Source organism: Symphalangus syndactylus, chromosome 10 (assembly GCF_028878055.3).
Source record: "Symphalangus syndactylus isolate Jambi chromosome 10, NHGRI_mSymSyn1-v2.1_pri, whole genome shotgun sequence".
Classification (NCBI taxonomy): domain Eukaryota; kingdom Metazoa; phylum Chordata; class Mammalia; order Primates; family Hylobatidae; genus Symphalangus; species Symphalangus syndactylus.
In genome coordinates, this window is record NC_072432.2 from 30,230,982 (window position 1) to 30,247,457 (window position 16,476).

Sequence of the window (16,476 nt, forward strand, 5' to 3'; positions counted from 1 at the left end):
CCTTCAGGAAGTGGACGTTTCGTTATCTTCTGATCCTTGCACCTTCTTTGCTGGGGCAAGCGGGGCCTTTCTGCCCGGATCCCCTCTCTTTTCTCGGAAAACAAACTACTAAGTCGGCATCCGGGGTAACTACAGTGGAGAGGGTTTCCGCGGAGACGCGCCGCCGGACCCTCCTCTGCACTTTGGCGAGTCGTGCTCCCTCCAGAACCGGCGTCCTCATCGCGCAAATCCCGGCGACGCAGGGTCGCGGGGTGGCCGCCGGGGCAGTCTCGCCTAGCGCGCGCCGCGCAGACGCCCCCGGAGGCGCCAGCTACCGCAGCCCTCGCCTCCCAGTGCCTTTCGGCCTCGGGGGCGGGCGCCGGCGTCGGTCTCCGCGAAGCGGGAAAGCGCGGCGGCCGCCGGGATTCAGGCGCCGCGGCAGCTGCTCCGGCTGCCGGCCGGCGGCCCCGCGCTCGCCCGCCCCGCTTCCGCCCGCTGTCCTGCTGCACGAACCCTTCCAACTCTCCTTTCCTCCCCCACCCTTGAGTTACCCCTCTGTCTTTCCTGCTGTTGCCGCGGGTGCTCCCACAGCGGAGCGGAGATTACAGAGCCGCCGGGATGCCCCAACTCTCCGGAGGAGGTGGAGGCGGCGGAGGGGACCCGGAACTCTGCGCCACGGACGAGATGATCCCCTTCAAGGACGAGGGCGATCCTCAGAAGGAAAAGATCTTCGCCGAGATCAGTCACCCCGAAGAGGAAGGCGATTTAGCTGACATCAAGTCTTCCTTGGTGAACGAGTCTGAAATCATCCCGGCCAGCAACGGACACGAGGTGAGCGGGCCGCTGCCCGAGTTCCGAGAGGCGTGGCGGGTCCCTGGGAAACGCAGAGAGGGAGGAAGGGAACGAAGGCTCCCGGCCGCCCGGCTGAGGGTCCCGAATAGATCCCTCGTTTGTTTTGGGGTGTGTGCATAGCTGGGCCCCCGGTCCGCATTGCGTGTGTGTGTGTGTGTGTGTGTGTGTGTAGGATGGGAGGTAGAGGGGCAGGGTAACTTATTCCAACTGGATCAGTTTAGGGGGTTCGGTGGCTGAACGGTTGGTTCGCGGGCAGGAACCCACAATATTTCGTCTTCGGTCTTTTTGTTGGGCTGAGGGGTGCCATGCTTTAAAGCGAGTAGGGCTGAATAACGCTACTGATAAATTCTTCCGTGGGACGGAAAACAAAGTGCACACGCTATCTCTTGGTAGATGTCTGCAAAAGTGCGTTAAACCACCAGAGGCTTAGGTGGAGACGAGCAGAGCCACAGGCGGGAGGAAGGGGAGGCGGGCGTGGGCTGGGGCACGCGGGGCCGTCCCTACCACCGCCGAGCCGGGCCGCGGGGAGCAGGCCGGCCGATGGGGCGCGCGCCCGGGCTGCGGGGGCGGTGCGGGGTTCAGTCCCTGCGGCCCCAGCGCCTGGGCTGGGAGCTGTGGGTGCGCCGAGCCGACCCACCCTAAGAGTACACCCTGGCTGTACCCCCCCTAACTCTAGTTTTCGCCAACCGCCATCACTTGGAAACAAACCCACAACTTTTATTTGGGGTTTGGGACCAGATCAGGCCTTAAATCTACGCAGAAGAAAGGCGGAGAAGCGGCGGAAGCCGGACACTAGTCCGGCAGGGTGGAAGGCGCTTTATCAGGTCTTCTGGCCAGCTGCGGGCGATAGAGCTGGTAACCTGAGTAGAGTAAATAGAGACACGTGGGTGCTGTGGTGCTGGCTAGAGAAAGCGCGCAGCAGGGCCGCGCTGGAGGGCTGTTTGAAGCCTAGTCCAGAGCTGGTCTAAGGGGCGGATGGACCCTGATACCCGACACTCCACTGGTCACCCTTGTTCCACAACTGGGAAACCCTCTGGAGGAAATCCGGTAGAAAAGTCCTGACACCCGAATGATTTAACCAACGCCTTTTCCCTCCAAAGAAACTTGGAGGATATACCTTTTTTTTTTTTTCCTTAAATGGCATCTTTCTACCCCCAAAAAGAAAGTGTGTGGTTTTGAGGGCGGGGACATTTTGGGTTTTAAACAGCGCGTTTAAGAACACCTCAGGTCTGCCTTCTCTATCCCAATGGCAGAGGTGAGTACGCATTTTGAAAGGCTGGGGGCCTGCGTTCAGAGAACAGAAGGGTGTTCTTTACCCGTTGAATCCAGTTTGAGCGGGCTGGGGGCGGGGGTAGGGTGCACCTAACCCCGCGTGAAAGATTTGTGACTACTGTTTGCTGGGAAAAGGAGGTCAAAGGGAGGACACACGTCCAGAGAACCGAATAACATCCTAAACACAGGCTTTTTGCCAAACTCTCCTATTTGTAGAGCAGCCTCTCTTTCTACCCATTTTGCTAGTCCTGCCTTAGTCCATAAATAATTTTGCCACCCACTTCATATTCTCCATACTTTTCTGGTCCGGGTGAAGGACACTGCGTTCGAATCCGAGAGCACGCCGGTGTTAAAGCGTTACACTTTGCTGGGTGTTAAGTGGGCATGAGGAGGCCTGAGGGTGAAGGAGTAATACCACTGATTTGCACGTGGTTGAGTCTGTCTGGGTGGATGGTGATTACCAAAACTGATATCAACTGGGCTACCTTTTAGATGTCTATAACCTTACTCTCTAATTTTCCTCCCTTTAACCACAGAATCATTCTACTTTTATAAGCCTGCACTCAGCCAGCCATAGTAGGTTAAAGCTCGAGTGGAGCTTCTGCTGGAACTGCGCTCAGGGCAGTTGCCTTAAGACTGCATCTGAGTGGTTGGCTTGTTTATGTTTAAATGTCATTTTCAGTTGCAAAATGATATTTCAGCCTTTTTTTAATCAATCTGATTGAAGTGAACAGTGGTTGAAGAGGCTATCAAAACCATCAACCCCATTAACTCCTACTCCTGTAATATTAGGCATCCAAGGAGCCTTGATATGGTTTAATAAACAGCAGTCAGAACAGCATGTGGCTCATTCCCAAATTTAACTATATTTTTGTTGGTTTTGTTATTATTTATACGTTTTTGGTCCTGGGTGGATAATACTCAAAAATACGTGTTGACAAGAAAAAGATTTTGCAGTACTAAACACTAGCGTATGTCTCTCAGAGTAATAAAACAGAGTTGCCCCTAAACCTCTTCCTTTGAATTACCAGTGCACACACATTTGTATCATTATTGCCACAAACTCTAAGGTGATTTTCTTTCTTTTGGGTGTGGGGATTCATGATGTTAGGTGGCCAGACAAGCACAAACCTCTCAGGAGCCCTACCACGACAAGGCCAGAGAACACCCCGATGACGGTAAGACACCCATTCTACTTCTTCTGACTTTAGCAGATAAGGTGTGCAATTTGTATAAATAGGTGTATTTTGTTACTTTTGAGTTCAAGAAACTGGGTCTAGGTCAGACTATGCCCACTATTTTAATGGTAAAGAAAACGCAGGAAACATGGCTTACCTCTAATATATATTACGTAATTTAAAAACTGTTTTTGAGTGAGTTAGGGACCTTTGGATTTCAGGTGGGTTCCAGATTATTTGGGAAGAGGAAATGTCTATAATGAGTTTTTCTCCTCCTCATCTTACCTTAAGTCCTAATTAGCTTAGATCTTTAGTATTTTTAATATATCATTAAGAAGAATGACAGTATATATCGATTTATTTTCCAACCAGAATAGTTTTGTGTGGATTTTCACTTGCAAAATTGCTGTTTCTTGTTCCTTATTACAGTGAAAAGGCCGGCAGTAAATGAGCAGAGCAGAATCTAACTTGTAAAAATATAAAAGTTATAATTAGGAATGTACATATCAGAAATGATACCCTTTCTCCCTATTTCTGATTCTTGCTAAAAACTTTAAAATTACATACATATGTATTTAGACTTAAGGAGAATTCTTTGTGACTTTAAAAGAATCAGGTCACCTTAGGGATTCCTTGTCAGCCTGTCTCTTCTCCATTAATTACTTAACAATTGGCCTAACTGAAATGAAGTGTTTTTACATACAGTATGTCAACCAGGAGCAGGGAAGAGAATTATATATTAGGCTTCTTCCTCAGCTACAAGATAGTTACACAGATTAACAAGAAGAAATATACATATTGAACAGAAATTTTTTGGCAAAATGATCTCAGTGTAGCACATAAAATTAAGCCTGCCAGAGTTAATCCTTTATAAATTTAGATAGTTGCCTATATACTAGATAACAACTCTTTCAGTAGAATCTAGAAATTTTTCTAGAAATCTACAAGCACAGGTAGAATTTTTGAGTTTGTCTACAAGGCAAAACATAACTTCAAGTGTATAGATCTCTGTGTGTGTGTGTAGCTAGATGGCCTAATATATTTATATTACAGTTTTAGAGTTGTGTGTGTTCTGTATTTTTTAGTCCAGTTTGTTAGTATTAGAACAAATTAAGTTAGATGGATAACACTTATTTTTGTAAAAACATCAGTCAATAGTGGAAGAACTGTTTGAACCACGTTTTTGAAACATCTGGTTTGCTGCTAAGCTATTTAAGAGAATAATACTGTCAATCTAAAATAGAGCATAATAATCCAGTTACAGTATTTTGTAAACAAATCTTTTATGTAAGGTCTGATTTATCTTAGAACTATTAGATTTTCAGATGAAAAATACAGTAATATAAGAATGAAGTCAGTGCATCGTTGATTGCTCTTTGGATTCTGCCAGGAAAGCATCCAGATGGAGGCCTCTACAACAAGGGACCCTCCTACTCGAGTTATTCCGGGTACATAATGATGCCAAATATGAATAACGACCCATACATGTCAAATGGATCTCTTTCTCCACCCATCCCGAGAACAGTAAGTAACATGCTGATGTTGCAAATTATGTTCAGAAGTGCAAATTGATTTGTATTTTAGCAGAATGTTTATTTTTCCAAACTCATTGGTAATGCTTTCATTATATATAACTAGTCATTGCTAAATAAGAGCTGTTATGAGGAATGGCCACCTTAAAACAGTGCTACCTTTGATGTCTTGCCTTTGGAATTTTAGCTTTTGGCTTATTGATTAAAATAAATATGTAACAGATCATAAGTTATAAAATCAAGTGAAGTTACATCAACAAATCCATGATTTTATGAGTATTGTACATTCTATGCTAATGAGAGGAAAAAATTGATTTACTTTTTCAGCTAAGTAAGGACTGTATAGCTTTTAATGCCCACAAGCTTTCTAGAATCAGAACTACTTTAGCTCATTTGGAGCTGAATGTTTGTTATGTTACTTTGGCTTTTAAAACAGTGTCTTATTTTATTGTATCAGCCAATGTTTCCTTAGGATCAGTTTGGCGGGGATGAGTTATTTTTGCTTTATCGTCAATTGTTGAGAAAGCATCACTCAAAGATAACCCTAATGAAAGTTGTTCCTTTTTTTTAATCTTGTGGTTTAGTTAACTTCTAAAATTCTAAAAATGCAGTGGTATTATAACTGCATTATGCAAATGCATAACATTATAAAGAATTTCAGGTTTATTTGATGATATTTCTCTTAGGAAGTGGAAACCTCATTTAAGTGAGAAAACACCTAAATGGTAACTTGTGTAGTACGTAGATGTAAAATGTGCTGGTGATGGAGTTCTCTCGTAAAATGTGCTGGTGATGGAGTTCTCTCTTAGAATTAGCCCACCAGCGGTGGTGACGGATTTTTTTACTGACCCATCAATATATTTACCTTCTCTCCAGCCCCACTCTCCCTTTACCACCTAACCCCCAATGAAAAACACATGTGTATGGGTCTCGGGGATCAGGGTTCCAGTCTCACAGCCCTGGAGGTCAAATCTCGGATTGTAAAATGGAACCTATAGTGTTTGACTTATTTGCCCAGTGTTTCTACCAACTGAAAAAAATCAGTCACAAACATCTGGGAAGAGTAACGTTGTTAATACCTTAGTGAACAAAATCTGGGAGTGAGAAGATTCACTAGCAGAGAATAATGGCTCAAAATGAACAGTTATCAACAAGAGTATTTGTGGTTATCATTACACATAATCTTCAATTGTTGAAATGATACATATATCAAATATGATCACTTTAAGCACTGTGATTTAGATGTTATTATAATTATTTTCCAATAAATTTCTAAAGGATATTTGATCTCTCAGCTAGGGAATAGGCTTTTTCTAATTTTTATATAGTAGTTAAAGTGGAGATCTTGGGGTTCTAATCTTGAGGGAGATCTTGTGATGGTTGCTATAAGAAATAGGTATTTCATATTTTATTTTAAGGCTTTTCAAGTATTTAATGATAAAGATGTCTGTGTGATGAGGATGAATCTCCTACCTAAAAAGTAATTTAAAAAAGCAAAAATAGTTTAATATTTAGAGGACCCTCAAATAAATGCTTGAGTTTTTAAAGTTGTAGGAGACTTTAAATTTTTGAACAAAACATGCAAATATATAGATATCTCTTTAATATTTGGGCAGGTTTTCTTGTTCTTGGAGGGCATGGCGAAGGGAAGGAGAATATGTTTTAGATAAGGAATAATTGAAGATTCCTGTTAAATCATTTTCAGAATAACAAATAATCTTTCCAAATCAAAGTAGTGTTGGTGACAATAGAAAATAGCCACCAAAACAGCCTTACGTTTTTCAGCTGTGCGTATACAGCATTTGTGGAATTTATTTCTTAAAAAGATCAGCTACTTCTCCTTTCAAAATGGTAATTTTAAAAAATCAATATAATGAAAATTTATTGGTATTTATAAACAATCCCTAAGAATATTGAAAATTAAGCTGATCTTCCTCTTTATGCCAGCATTCTGCCTTGTGTTTCCAGTCTTTTCTTCCAATCTACCAGTATACTAGTCATTTTGAAATTTTGATAGAAAATATTTTTTGATAGAAGGTATTTATTGTTAGTGTATATATTAAAATTTTGAGGTCAGTGAATCAAACAGTCATTCATTGTTTAGGAAAGATTTGTGGCCAGAATAAATGTTGGCCTGGGTAGAGTGTAGGAAAGGGGTGTGGTCAGGAAACAGTTACCTTACCCTGTTATCTGTTGCTTTGCTTTATTCTGTTACATATTAGGATGTATTTATTTTAGGCATGTTTTCTTGAGATATTCTGCAGTTTGCACAATTCCAGAAGCTTTTCAGCTGTAACCACAAGACTATGTAAATTTTTTTTTAGGGTCCAACTGAAGTGAGTTACAATCTTTGGTTTTTAATACCTAACAGCTGTTTTTAATGTGTCTGAGATCAAAAACACTAACCGGAAGACAGCCTCTCTTCTTCACCCCTAACCACACTTCTGCCTTCTTGCTCTTTAACTCTGTCCTTAGCAGGGCTGAGTGTTTATGTAGCTAACATCCACAGTGATAGATTTTCATCTAGGGTGTCAGGAGCATGGTGACCATTTGTGTTTAGGCTTAGGATGGGAGCATCCCCTTGGCATCCTCCTACTTGAATTTGCATTACGAACAATTGCTTGTTTACTGCATCTGCTTCCCAAAAGTGTTAGGACTGGAAAAACACCTGGGGTGGGGGAGGGACCTGACCACTCCTTCCTAGTCTTCTGTTTGTATCTAACTGCAGACAATCCAGAGGATACCAGCTATGGCCAACTGGCACGCAGAGAAATGTTTCTGCTGGAATCTAATTATAAGAAATGCACATGCTTTTGCTTATTTTTTAGACAAACGCTACTGTGTCTATGCTCGAACAGATTTTACCTGTGACCAATATACAGTATTTTACCTGTTCAGGAGAACCACTTTCACCTACTCAGCTTTTTTTCTTCTCAAGGGGAATTTTAATTGGCAAATTACATCTCTCTAGAACTGGAATCCTTGGGGGTGTGAATGTGTCTATACCAGAAATCTTATGAATGGGTCTCTCACAGAATTTTAAATAAGAATTCTTAGTTCAGATAAATTGGGTCTAAGAAGAAAGCACCTGTCATGACATATTTGATGTCAGCGTGAGTTCTTAGGGCATAGTAAACCTTGGCTTGAGTTGGTCGTCTTCACCGAGAGTGAAGAGAAGATGCAGAAGCCTGTTAAATATTTTAAAGCCAGGACCCTGGAGAGTTTATTAAAAGCATACTCCCAAACCTTTCATTCTCTGAGCTTTATTTATGAAAATCCCTGTAGGCCAATGGTAAAGTATTAAAAGAAAAAAATAGTTCTTTACATCCCTAGTTTGGCTCTGGCAGTTGTGTGCCTGAACACTGTGTGAATGGTGAGCTTGGCTAGCTTTAATGTAGTGAAAGTTCCCACTGGCCTAATGCACTGTGGTTATTCATCTTAGGTGTCAATCTTCCATTTGTCCTGCATGCAACCCAAATGTTTAACACCTTAGAAAAGAAACATTTCTCTTCAGATGCTTGGGGAGGGAAAAGCAACACAGTGCAGGAAGCTGCAGCAAACGTTGCAGCTCAGTCACATCAAACCACAATAACACCTGGTCAGTGTAGTGCTGCGAACTTCATTGTTTTTGGTTCTTTGTGATCTTTCTAAGAGTCAATTTTTAGGTGGGAAAGGAAAGATATGGGTGTTCTCATTTCAGCTATCTTTTAAAATGTTTATTTTTTTGAAGTAGAAATTGCTATGAAAATGTTCCACGAATTCTTTTCTAATTACCTTGTATAACTTAGTCATGTTGTGACTTTTACCTTAAGGGAATCAACACTTTGGTTTCTATTAAACAGAATTATACCTATTATAACTTTGTCTTACCTACCCCCCATATTTGTACTTGCTTATAAACAGCTAAAATCTGATTTTGTCATTGTTCACATCTGGAATTAAGGAACTAAGTTGGACTTGTCTAATCAGTAAGCTTCTGAATATACCACTGTACATGACATTGTTGGATATCTTTGAAAATAATTCCATAAATAATATTCAAAGATAGACGGAGACTAAGGCTTGTATCTCATGCAAGATTTTTAAGGTAGAGTATCTTTTCACTTTATTGCAAGAAGCTAGTGAATTTGACTTAACCTATAAATAATTTTCACTTTTCTATTTTAAGTTGTGCACTTTTTGAAGATAAACACATTGAGTTTTCCCCCTTCAAGTGGAGAATAAGTTTTAGAAAGTGTATTATTCTAACTCAAATGTATATATAGATGTCAGGAGAATGTGTGGGAAAATTCCTCAGAGCCCCCAAAGTTTCCTGCTTGATCCCTCCTTCATTGCATTGCTACAATTTGGGACAGGATCATAGTCAGAATAATTGGAAGCGCTTGCCATTCCCCCATCAAATACCTTATGGCCAGTTTGCTTGTTTAAGTGTCCCAGGAAACCATACTACATGTAACCCTTGCAGAGCTAATATTTCATTTACATGCCTGGTCCTTACTCAGATAGTTTTTTTGAAATGACCCTAGTAGTTTCTTCTTCATTGATAAAGACATGAGAACAACCCAAAAGATAATCTAAAAAAAGAAAGACCACACATTAAAATAAAGACCATTGAGCCAACCTGCAAAAATCTTGCTTTTGAAGTATTTTTTCCACTCCCATACAGGTCTTAGATTTGCTCTCATCAACCTTATTATTTTGATCGAGTCTTTCCTGTGGTCCGAGACCCTTATGTGATTTAACAGAGCAGAGGTAGGGTCTCACAAATGGGACTCTCTGGAGTTGAATTTGTAGACTCACAAGTACTTGCTATAATATCAATTTTGTAGCGGATGAGTTTTTTTTTGTTTTTTTTTTTTTGTTTTTTTTTTTTTTTAGTGTTGTTCTTTAGGCAGAACCATTTTGGGCTTACGTGATTGAATTTTTTTTTGAGCAATCAAATCACTTCATTTTTGACTCCTTTTGTTCCTCATTTATGTATCATAGACATGATTGGAATTTTATAAAGCTGATTTCCTTTTGATTTTGGTAAAAGACTTGGAATTTAAAGAGAAAACATGCCAGCACTGTCTGTGGCAAGCAGAAAAACATATATGTTTTATTCCCAGGTGAAAGTAGAGCTCAGCATTATGTAGGTGCTGCTGTCTTGGGACTAAAGGTTGCACGCGCGCTCTCTTTTTTTTAAGGGAGTGTTCATTTAAAACTTGTCCTCTTTAAAGCTGTTGCTTAAGTGATTGTGCTGAGCTGAGCCAATCTGTAGGAAGCTAATACTGTAGTAATCAAGACACTTACTCCTCCGTGCTATCCTCACATGTCCTTACTTATATAGAAAAGGCAGCCATTGGATTTTATTCAGATAATTAAAAAATTATACTTTAGGTTCATGATTACTTTTTAAATATTATGATCTTGAAGTACCTGCCCACCTGTAGACTCTGCTATAAACTCTTTTAGGGATATAAATGATCCAGTCTCTCAGATAGAGAAGATGAAAGCCTTAAAATATCCTAGAGAACAACAACAAAGGCTGGGGGTGGAGGTGGGGGGAGTTGGGAGTTAATCTGTACCAAAGTGAAGAGTGGGGAGTTGAGCAGAGGACTGGATAGGGAGCAGGAGACATTGCTAACTCAGAAATTCTGATAATCTAGCTGGGACTATTTGCAGACTGTTAGCAGAGGCTGTGTAGAGGATTATAAAGTCTCTGTAAAAGAGTGCATTTGTATGTAATACCACTCTAGCTAAACCTATAAACCTGCTGCAATTATCCACTTGTTATCTGTAGATTTACTTACAAAGCTCACTGAGCGATGGTACTCACATGCCTTCAATCTTATAGGGAAAATTGCAAGGGCAGTGCAGAGCAAGCAAGAGTTTTGTTGCTAACCCCATTTTTCCATTTGTAGGAGAAATAGGACTAGCAGAGAAGGTTGCATCACAGAGTGTCTAGAAATACGGTTTATTTTTGCAGCTAACTAGTGACAAGTAGAATCTTTAAAAAGCTGGATTTGTTGACAGTTTTGTCTACCTATGCTCACACATAATCCTATGTGGAACTTGATGACAGTTTTGCAGACGAAATTTTGATCTTCATCATAGTAATTTATTGTCATTGTTATGTTCATCTGTAAAAAGTTGCCTATTGCTCGAGGCAGGTGGATCACCTTAGGTCAGGAGTTTGAGACCAGCCTGACCAACATGGTGAAACCCCATCTCTACTAAAAAATACAAAAATTAGCTGGGCTTGGTGGCAGGCGCCAAGCCACTCAGGAGGCTGAGGCAGGAGAATCTCTTGAACCTAGGAGGCCAAGATTGCAGTGAGCCCAGATCGCACCATTGCATCCAGCCTGGGCAAAAGAGCTATATATAGATATTATATATATAACATATATATATAGAGACAAGTAGAATCTTTAAAAAGCTGGATTTGTTGGCTGTTTTGTCTACCTATGCTCACACATAATCCAATGTGGAACTTGATGACAGTTTTGCAGACGAAATTTTGATCTTCATCATAGTAATTTATTGTCATTGTTATGTTCACCTGTAAAAAGTTGCCTATTGCTCGAGGCAGGTGGATCACCTTAGGTCAGGAGTTTGAGACCAGCCTGACCAACATGGTGAAACCCCATCTCTACTAAAAAATACAAAAATTAGCTGGGTTATATATATAATATATATTTATGTTATATATGTTATATATAATATATATTTATATTATATATTTTTATATATTTGTATTTATATATAATTATTATTATTATGAGCTCTACTTTTACCTGGGAATAAAACATATATGTTTTTCTGCTTGCCACAGACAGTGCTGGCATGTTTTCTCTTTAAATTCCAAGTCTTTTACCAAAATCAAAAGGAAATCAACTTTATAAAATTCCAATCATGTCTATGATACATAACTGAGGAACAAAAGGAGTCAAAAATGAAATGATTTGATTGCTCAAAAAATATATATATATTATATATATTCTTTGTATTAAAATATAATATATAAATATATAATATATGTATATAATATATAATATACATAAATATATAATATATGTATATAATATATCATATATATAAATATATATGTATATAATATATCATATATATAAATATATAACATATGTATATAATATATCATATATATAAATATATATGTATATAATATATCATATATAAATATATATGTATATAATATATCATATATAAAAATATATATATAATATACATATATATAAATATATATGTATATAATATATCATATATATAAATATATATGTATATATCTCATATATAAATATATATGATATAATATATAATATATATAAATATATATGTATATAATATATCATATATATAAATATATAACATATGTATATAATACATAATATATAAATATATAACATATGTATATAATATATATTACATATAAATATATAATATATGTATATAATATATATTACATATAAATATATAATATATGTATATAATATATAATATATAAATATACATATAATATATAAAATAATATATGTATATAATATATGATATATAAATATATCATATATGTATATAATATATAACATATATTATATTATGATATATTATATTATATATTATAATATATTATATTATATTATATAATATAATATAATATAATATATTATATTATATAATATAATATATTATATTATATATTATATATATAGATAGAATGAAGAAGTAGATATAAGTTAGACTCTCTAAAAAAGGAGAGTGGTTCTAGGGTAGCTTTAATTTTCTTTTATTATTATTGTCAGCTTCTGAATGAAACAGTAACCAAAGCAAAATTTTAAAATTTGACCTACTAAGATGTATTTCTTTTATTTGTATAAGTTTATGGAGTACAAGTGTAAATTTGTTACATACATAGATTGCATAGTGGTGAAGTCAGGGCTTTTATAGTATCCATTATCCAAATAACATATATTGTATCCATTAAGAAATTTCTCATCATCACCCCCCTCCTACCCCGTCACCCTTCTGAGTCTCTACTGTCTGTCGTTTGACACTGTATGTCCACATTATTTAGCTCACACTTATAAACAATAACGTGATATTTGCCTTTTTACTAAGATATTTTTATGTCTTTTTTTAATCCTGGAAAACCTTACAATAAAAATTATAAAAAATGTTGATGATAGTTAATCATCTAGTAATCAGTTACCATCATAAAGTAACTGGGGGACTATCATCAGCAGTCCTCCAGTTTAAACTCAGGGACTGCTGATGAATTATGTTAGAGTCAGTCTAGCATAGAGTAGAAACCTCAGTAAATTTGCTGAGTTAATAAAGAATGTAGAAGAAATATTGCATGTGTGTTTTCTGGATATTTCCAAATGATCTGTCTTTATGAAACCAAATACTATGTGAAAAGTAAACCTTAAAGTGTTTACTAAGTAATCCTTAGTATTTGATTATTTTACTTTTTCTCTTATTTTTTGCATCGGTGAATAAAATAGCATTAGACCAGTGTTTTTAATGGGGCAGTCAAAACTACTCCTTATAGAATATTGAGTTTCCAGGTAACTCCTGAAAACAGTCAGCCAGGGGAGTGCACTACTGGAATAAAGAATGGACTAGACCCTCATGAGGATTTATCTTAGAAAGTACTTATCTGTTAGTTAGATCCTAGAAACCTAATTGAAGAAATGGAGATGATAAAAATGCTTTTTTCAGAAGGATTCTTGAGATGCAAACACAATACTAGTAAAAAGAAAATCATCTTCAAGTATGTTTCAGAATCATGTGGTTAATGCTTTTCAATTCATTTTTATTCTCTTGGCAATAGAAGGAACTTTTTTTCAGTAACACGAGGTATTTTCAGCCATTAAAAAGTTCTGTCCTTTTCAAATACACATGGCAGCCTCAGTGCTGACTTTTTTAGGCCATTGTGTGTTGTAAATTGATTCTATCCTTTTGCAATGTGGTGAACAAAATTTTTGAGCCTTAATTAGGGAGAGATAGGTAGACAGTGCCCTATGAAGGCTAAACATAGAGAAGGGAAGGACTAGGCTAGATGTTAAAAGACCTGAGATCTAATGTCAGGTCTCCATCATCATCTTCTGAAAACTTTGGGAAGGTTAAATGGCATATTAATATCGGGCTTGTCTACCTGATCTGGTTGACAAGAAGTTCAGATGGCACAAAGCCTGCAAAAGCGCTGTTTTCTAGCTGTGGCCGCAGAGCAGGAGTCTAAGATGGTGTAAGTCAGTGCCTTGGGCCCCACCTGGTGGGATTTCTGCAGCCATAAGAAGTGCTTGACTCTACCCGGGAAACTCCAGAGAAAGGGAAGAAACTTTGAGTTCGTATTGTGCCATCATGCTGACTCAGAATTTGGATACTGGGTGAAGGCCTTACACAAACCTTTACAAAATGTTTGCATAAATAAAAATTCAGCGGAAAGTCATCGTATTTTTACAGATCTGATTTTCCTCTCTTGGGCTTGCTTCCCTCGTGATTGTTAGGAGAGCAGCAGATTTTCTTCTTTAGCACCGTAATCCACCATGAAAGGGAATGAGACCTATGAGGGAACAGATTTCTAAATTTCAGGTTTGTTAGCTGAAAGTCTCATATCCTTCTAATATTTTATATGAAATTGCCAGATAACTCTTAACTAGTTGAATGGAGTTGAATTGAGGTAAGAATATGTTTTTGGTTAGGAGATTTTTTTTTCCCCTTAATCCTATAGGAGCTGGGTTTTTTCTCTCCACTGCAAAAATTATAGAGAAAGGATATCCAGGAGCCATGTGAAGGACAACGGGCAAGTTATTTTTGTTGCCCTTCGAATTTCCTCCTGGCTTAAATTTTTCTAGCTTTCTTGTCACCGAAAAGGATCAGGTCCAAAGGGATGTGTTGGCTGGACAGCAAGGAGAAATCAATGTTTTTCTAGCCTCCTGGGAAATTCCAGCTTCTTTCAAGACTTTTCTTTTTCTTTCAATAAAATCCCATGAATGTTAAATATTTATATATTGGATGCAGCTTTCTTTGTACAGGATCCGTCAATTTTGAACACTATGAATGGTACCTTAAAATAATTATGGTCATATCATCTTGGTATACTAGTTAAAATGACCTGGATCAAGGGGAAAAGCTGCTGAAATCTTATCCCAAATATATTAGACTTTGTTTTGGCATCTTAAAGTCTGTAACAAAACCAAAAGTATGAGGTAAATAATATTTACTGTTTATTACAGTTGGGCTGACCAGTCAGCTATCTGGCAGTGTTTGGAAAATAATCATTGCTTGAATTATTTTTTTTTCTTATTTGTATTCATACATTAGAATTTTAAGTTAAAACTCAAGTTTTTTTCTGTTTTTGTTTTTGTTTGAAAGAGAAGGAAAAGCAACTGATTTTTTTTTTTTCACTACTACCTTGTGCTACATACTATGCGAGGCACCTTACAGGGTTGTCATATTTAATTTAATCCTAATGTGAAAAGTGGGGTGAGTGTTATACTCCCGGTGTTAAAGACAAGGAATCCATCCTCAGGGACAGCAGTAATCTGCCCCAATTTAATATGCTTCCTTAAGGTCTAAAGACTTGTTTGTTTTCATTAAAAATAGCCATATTTACCTTTAAGAATACAAAGTACTTATTAAATTCACCATAATATTGATTAAAATTGAAAGGAGAAGAGCAATTGTTACAATTTTCTTGAAAATTTCAAAAATGCTTAACCATTTTTATTAAAATAAAAAAGAAATTTAAAAAGCAATACATGTTCACTGGAAAAATTAGAAAATTCAAATAAGGAAAAATAATACCAAATATTAAATTCCCAGCATCACATTGTTAAAGACGATCACTTTTTCTATGTGGCCTTTTAGACTTCTTTCTATGCACACATATAAATGTAGGTAAACAAACACAAATACTTGTTATATGTTCATGGCAATAGGAACATAGTATATCATTTTGCAACTTGCTTTTTTGCCACCAACATATTATGTATATCTTTTTCTATTAATAAATACTCTTCTGTAACATCATTTTTAATAGATTGCCTAATTAACCAGTATTTTATTGGTAGACATTTAGATTGTATCACCTTTTTCCCCACCTTATGCAGTACTGTGATGAAATGCATATATTCTAACTAAAACTTTGCACAAATTCTGAATTGTTTCTTTGGAACAAATTGCCAGAATTGCAGTCAAAGGCAATGCACCTTTTTAGGTAGGCGTTACCTGCACTGCAATTTAATCGTAAAAACATGTTTTTTAAGTTAGTATTTAAAAATATGTGCTTGTTTACATTCAACTTTGGTTGTGGTTAGTGTTTTGAGGCTGATGATTTTCATGCCTCTTCAAGTCAAGAATTAGTCCAGCAGAGTCAGACAGAGGGAAAGTATAACATCAGCTTTATTATTAATAAGGCCAGACAGTATCAGGAAGTATAATACCAACTGTATTATCAATAAGGCTACATTGGAGAACATGACTTGAACTGTGATACAAACCGTGGACTTCCTTTGATTTTCCTAAATTGAACACAACACCAAGCCACATGCCTCTTCTGCAGAGACAGGGTGCTCACATCCTGTAGAACTGGAGACGAGACCAAACCCATGTTTGGGCAAGGTGGCCCGACAGAGAGGACAAAGGGTCAGTCTGTCCTTGCT

General features: G+C 37.7%; 1 protein-coding gene across 5 annotated transcripts in view; it reads left to right on the forward strand.

Moving 5' to 3' along the window:
* The first annotated feature begins 303 nt into the window (after positions 1–303).
* The window catches only part of LEF1 (lymphoid enhancer binding factor 1), a 121,383-nt gene continuing 105,210 nt past the window's right edge, over positions 304–16,476 (forward strand). For 4 of the 5 annotated variants that reach the window (XM_055296783.2, XM_055296782.2, XM_055296785.2 and 1 more), the window contains exons 1-3: positions 304–810; positions 3,215–3,281; positions 4,672–4,805. In XM_055296783.2, coding sequence (XP_055152758.1) covers positions 598–810; positions 3,215–3,281; positions 4,672–4,805 — 414 coding nt within the window. In that variant the 5' untranslated portion in view covers positions 304–597. Of the gene's footprint in view, positions 811–1,385; positions 2,087–3,214; positions 3,282–4,671; positions 4,806–16,476 lie in introns of those variants that run through there. The other variant, XM_055296786.2, reaches the window with a different exon arrangement.